Source organism: Scyliorhinus torazame, chromosome 19, assembly GCF_047496885.1.
Source record: "Scyliorhinus torazame isolate Kashiwa2021f chromosome 19, sScyTor2.1, whole genome shotgun sequence".
Lineage (NCBI taxonomy): Eukaryota > Metazoa > Chordata > Chondrichthyes > Carcharhiniformes > Scyliorhinidae > Scyliorhinus > Scyliorhinus torazame.
In genome coordinates this window covers 12,730,446-12,736,445 of record NC_092725.1, presented here as the reverse complement: position 1 = coordinate 12,736,445, position 6,000 = coordinate 12,730,446, and the positions used below count along the sequence as shown (strand labels likewise).

At 59.6% G+C, this 6,000-nt stretch overlaps 1 protein-coding gene across 1 annotated transcript in view; it reads right to left on the bottom strand.

Annotated features, from left to right (window-relative positions):
* Positions 1 to 1,334: 1,334 nt before the first annotated feature.
* The window catches only part of LOC140395854 (uncharacterized), a 197,274-nt gene continuing 192,608 nt past the window's right edge, over positions 1,335 to 6,000 (bottom strand). The window contains exon 5 of the mRNA XM_072483944.1: positions 1,335 to 3,507. Coding sequence (XP_072340045.1) covers positions 1,379 to 3,507 — 2,129 coding nt within the window. The 3' untranslated portion in view covers positions 1,335 to 1,378. The remainder of the gene's footprint in view (positions 3,508 to 6,000) is intronic.

Genomic DNA, 6,000 nt, shown 5'->3' with positions numbered 1-6,000 from the left:
GATTGGCCATGATCAATTATCCCTTAGTGTCCAGGGATGTACAGGTTAGGTGGATTGGCCATGATCAATTGTCCATTAGTGTCCAGCGATGTACAGGTTAGGTGGATTGGCCATGATCAATTGTCCCTTAGTGTCCAGGGATGTACAGGTTAGGTGGATTGGCCATGATCAATTGTCCATTAGTGTCCAGCGATGTACAGGTTAGGTGGATTGGCCATCATCAATTGTCCCTTAGTGTCCAGGGATGTACAGGTTAGGTGGATTAGCCATGATCAATTGTCCCTTAGTGTCCAGGGATGTACAGGTCAGGTGGATTGGCCATGATCAATTGTCCCTTAGTGTCCAGGTATGTACAGGTCAGGTGGATTGGCCATGATCAATTGTCCATTAGTGTCCAGGGGTGTACAGGTTAGGTGGATTAGCCATGATCAATTGTCCCTTAGTGTCCAGGGATGTACAGGTTAGGTGGATTAGCCATGATCAATTGTCCATTAGTGTCCAGGGGTGTACAGGTTAGGTGGATTAGCCATGATCAATTGTCCCTTAGTGTCCAGGGATATACAGGTTAGGTGGATTGGCCATGATCAATTGTCCCTTAGTGTCCAGGGATGTACAGGTTAGGTGGATTGGCCATCATCAATTGTCCCTTAGTGTCCAGGGATGTACAGATTAGGTGGTTTGGCCATGATTAATTGTCCCTTCGTGTCCAGGGATGTACAGATTAGGTGGATTGGCCATGATCAATTATCCCTTAGTGTCCAGGGATGTACAGGTTAGGTGGATTGGCCATCATCAATTGTCCCTTAGTGTCCAGGGATGTACAGGTTAGGTGGATTGGCCATGATCAATTGTCCCTTAGTGTCCAGGGATGTACAGGTTAGGTGGATTGGCCATGATCAATTTTCCCTGACTGTCCAGGGATGTGCAGGTTAGGTGGATTGGCCATGATCAATTTTCCCTTAGTGTCCAGTGATGTACGGTTTAGTCGGGGTTATGGGGATTCCGCTGCCTGAGGGGGGCGGGGGGGAGCAGTGCAGTGGGCGGAGCGGGCGAGATTCCAGGATTATGTGTGGGGGGCGAGGCCGAGTTTCCGGGATTCAATGCAAAATGAGTCAGTGGAAAAGAAACGTTTTTTAATCGTCACTCCAGATCCGACCTCAGCTGTGGCGTTGCGAGGGGAGGGGTGGGTGCGCTGCGGCGGGGGAGGGGGCCCGATGGGGTGATTGGTTTTCCACAGCCGCCCCCCCCTTGCCCGCACACCCACCCACATCCTCCTCCGCGGCCAACCTGAGAATCTACAGCCCTCCCCCCACCTCCCGCCCCCCCCACCCCCTCCCACCGCCCCAGCCTGCCCCCCCCTGCCGAATAGCACGGGTTCCTATTTCTTCATCTTGCGCCACTCCCACCAGCGTTTGCGGAGTAGCTGGCGGGCGGCCTCCAGGCCCGAGAAGTAGAAGAGGGCCCAGAACTCGCAGTCGGATGCTGGCACCCAGACCAGGCGGGCGTCGGGCACCGCAAGTCGCAGGCTGGCGGGCGAGCTGTCGGCGGAGGCCAGGGCGGGCGAGGCCGAGAGGAGATCAATCAGGGCCTGTTCCTCGGGCTCCGGTTGCAGGATGGCTGAGAGTCCTGCCGCCCAGGGCGAGGGCGAGCCGGCAGGCCGAGTGGGGCAGGGCCGGCGGGCGCGGGCCCGGCCGGGCGGCTCGCCCCGGGGGGGGCCGGTGGGGGGCGGCCGGTCGCCGGGGTGGGGACGGGGAGCGGGAGGGGCAGCGGGGGGGGTGGCCCGCAGCTGGCTCTTGCCTGCGTCGCCGGCGTGGAGCAGCAGCAGGCCCGGGCGGTGGGCCAGGGCCTGGAAGTGCTCGAAGACCCAGAGGGAGGTGTTGACGCGGCTCAGGGCGGTGGGATCGAGTAGTGCGCGGTGCCGCGGGGTGGGCGGGAGCTGGTCGGCCTTGACTGCGTCGCCCCGGGCCCGGGGTAGGCCGAGCGGGCCCGAGGCCTGGGGCTCGCCTCCCGGACTGTGGACCTGGCGCCTCCCCTTTTCCTTCTCGTCCGCACTCGCGACGCTCTCCTCCTCGTCCTCCTCTTCCTCCTCCTCGTCCTCCTCATCCTCCTCCTCCTCCTCCTCCTCGGTTTGGTAGCAGTCGCGGGAGTAGGCTGCCGGGCTGGAGTTGGAGAGCGCGGGCTGCGAGGACATGTCCGATTCCCTCGAGGTGACCTCAACAAGGCTGATGTCTCCGCCGTCCTCCCCCTGTCCGTCCTCCGGACCCAGGTCTGAGTCTCCGCCAAGGGTTGGTAGATTCCCGTCCGACACCGGAGCCGCCGTTGCCTGGGAGACCGGGTTCCGGGACTGCTGGGAGTCGGCGGTCGCCGGAGACAGTGACGTGCTTTCTTCTGCGTGGCTGCCCCGTTCCTCACTTCCTGCCGACGTTGTGCTTCCAGAAGCTTCTTCCTCTGCCTCCTCCTCCTCCTCCGCCGGCTCCAAAGGCTCCTCCAGCTGCCTCACGGCAAGCGGGTCCCCGCCTTTCAGAGCTGCTGCTGCTGTACCCGTCGCCCTGGCGACGCACCGGCCTGCTGCCATTGTGACCCGGGAAGGTTCCAGAACAGCCCTCTTCCTCCTCCCCTCCTCCTCCTCCTCCTCCCCCTCCCCCCCCAGAGCGAGTGGCAGGTCCCAATCGAGGGGCCAGCGGAGGGAGTCGAAGGCCCTCGGCGGTCGGGGGCGAGGGAGGTCGCTCTCAGGCCTGCTGCTCAGGCTTGAGGAGTGGTAGGAGGAGGAGGGGCACGAGGGAGAGGGGGAGTGAGGCGGCACGCATGCAGGCACCTCCAAGGGGCTGCCATCGGGGTGAGGAAACGAGGGGGAGTCCCTCTCGTCTCCAGGCGACTCCACCCTGCTCCGAGGCAAATCCAGTAACTGGGCCAGACCGAGGGAAGAAATGTCGGACGCCGGCCTCTTGAGGTCCGCCGAGCAGCACGAGGGTGTCTCCGAGGGGGCTCCACATTGGGGGCTGGGGGCTGAGTTGGTGCTGGGAGGCGAGAGGGTCCTGGGGGTGCTGCAAAGCACCGCGCACTTGGGTGAGGCTTCTTGACTAGGCCGCAGGCCTCGATCATCGGGAGCTCCGCGGGGGTCCTCCTCGGGCCATGGCACTGTCGTGCGGTGGGTTTCCCCGGAGGGAAGGCAGCTAGTCCGCAGGGGGTACCTGGGAATCGGGATTGCCCGGGTCAAGGGCCAGGCCAGGCCTTTCTCCTGCTGCATGGTGGTCAGTGTCAGCGTCAGGCTCCGCAAATCCGGCCGAAGGGCTTTCAATTCAATGGTGGTGGTGCGTACACATGGAGCTGCGGGCTGAGGAAGGGGTAGCAGACCGAGGAGCGGGCAGAAGGGGGCCTGGCCTACGTCAGCGGCAGACGATGGTCGGAGGAGGGAACCAGGGAGATTCGATGGCTTGGGGCTCGGAGACCGGACTTCCTTCGCGATGGATTCGAAGAGATTGAATTTGGGGTCTGCCAGGTCTGCATCTAGGGGCAAGATAGATAACATCAGGCAACTCAGTAATACCTCCAGATATCTATCCACCTGCACCCTTCACAGCATTCAACCTCATGTCAATGCCCCACGTACCCGCCTTCTCCCCGTGTCCCTCAATCCCCCACCTATCCACCTCCTCCCCGTATCCCTCAATCCCCCACCTACCCGCCTTCTCCCCGTATCCCTCAATCCCCCACCTACCCACCGCCTCCCCGTATCCCTCAATGCCCCACGTACCCACCTTCTCCCCGTATCCCTCAATCCCTCACCTACCCACCTTCTCCCCGTGTCCCTGAATCCCCCACCTACCCACCTTCTCCCCGTATCCCTCAATCCCCCATCTATCCACCTTCTCCCCGTATCCCTCAATGCCCCACGTACCCACCTTCTCCCCGTATCCCTCAATCCCTCATCTAACCACCTTCTCCCCGTATCCCTCAATCCCCCACCTATCCACCTTCTCCCCGTCTCCCTCAATCCCCCACGTACCCACCTTCTCCCCGTATCCCTCAATCCCCACCTCCCCACCTTCTTCGCATATCCCTCAATCCCCACCGACCCACCTATTCCCGTATCCCTCAATCCCCCACCTAACCACCTTCTCCCCGTATCCCTCATCCCCCACCTACCCACCTTCTCCCCGTATCCCTCAATCCCCCACCTACCCACCTTCTCCCCGTATCCCTCATCCCCCACCTACCCACCTTCTCTTCGTATCCCTCAATCCCCATCTACCCAAATTGTCCCCGTTTCACTCAATCCCCCACCTACCCACCTTCTCCCCATATCCCTCAATCCCCCAACTATCCACGTCCTTCCTGTATCCCTCAATACCCCACCTAACCAGCGTCTCTCCGTATCCATCAATCCCCACCTACCCGCCTTATCCCTGTCTCCCTCAATCCCCACCTACCCACCTTCTCCCTGTCTCCCTCAATCCCCACCTACCCACCGTCTCCCCGTATCCCTCAATCCCCACCTACCCACCTTCTCCCCGTATCCCTCAATCCCCCACCTACTCACCTTCGTCCCGCATCCCTCAATCCCCCACCTACCCACATTCTCCCCGTATCCCTCACTCCCCCACCTACCCACCTTCTTCCTGTATCCCTCAATTCCCCACCTACCCACCTTCTCCCCATATCCCTCAATCCCCACCTACCCACATTCTCTCCGTATCCCTCAATCCCCCACCTACCCACCATCTCCCCATTTCCCTCAATCCCCACCTACCCATATTCTCCCCGTATCCCTCAATCCCCCACCTACCCACCATCTCCCCGTATCCCTTTATCCCCGACCTACACACCTTCTCTCCGTATCCCCCAATCCCCCACCTCCCCACCTTCTCCCCGTATCCCTCAATCCCCCAGCTACCAGTGTGCTCTAACTGAGGGATGTGGAGACCAGAACTGTTCACAGTGCTCCGAGTGTGGTCTAACTGAGGGATATGGAGACCAGAACTGTAGACAGTGCTCCCAGTGTGGTCTAACTGAGGGATATGGAGAACAGAACTGTGCACAGTGCTCCCAGTGTGGTCTAACCGAGGGATATGGAGACCAGAACAGTGCACAGTGCTCCCAGTGTTGTCTAACGGAGGGATATGGAGACCAAGACTGTGCACAGTGCTGTCACTGTGGTCTAATCGAGAGATATGGAGACCAGAACTGTGCACAGTGCCCCCAGTGTGGTCTAACCGAGGGATATGGAGAACAGAACTGTGCACAGTGCTCCCAGTGTGGTCTAACCGAGGGATATGGAAACCAGAACTGTGCACAGTGCTCCCAGTGTGGTCTAACTGAGGGATATGGAGAACAGAATTGTACAAAGTGCCCCCAATGTGGTCTAACTGAGGGATATGGAGACCAGAACTGTGCACAGTGCTCCCAGTGTGGTCTAACCGAGGGATATGGAGACCAGAACTGTGCACAGTGCTCCCAGTGTGGTCTAACTGAGGGATATGGAGACCAGAACGGTGCACAGTGCTCACAGTGTGGTCTAACCGAGGGATTTCGAGACCAGAACTGTGCACAGTGCTTCCAGTGTGCTCTAACTGAGGGATATCGAGACCAGAACTGTGCACAGTGCTTCCAGTGTGGTCTAACTGAGGGATATTGGGACGAGAACTGTGCACAGTGCTCCCAGTATGGTCCAACTGAGGGATATCGAGACCTGAACTGTGCACAGTGCTCACAGTGTGGTCTAACCGAGGGATATGGAGACCGGAACTGTGTGCAGTGCTCCCAGTCTGGTCTAACCGGAGGATATGGAGACCGGAACTGTGCACAGCGCTCCCAGTGTTCTCTAACTGAGGGATATGGAGTCCAGAACTGTGCGCAGTGCTCCCAATGTGGTCCAACCGAGGGATATGGAGACCAGAACTGCGCACAGTGCTCCCAGTGTGCTCTAAATGAGGGATATGGAGAACAGAACTGTGCACAGTTCTCCCAGTGTGGTCTAACTGAGGGATATGGAGACCAGAA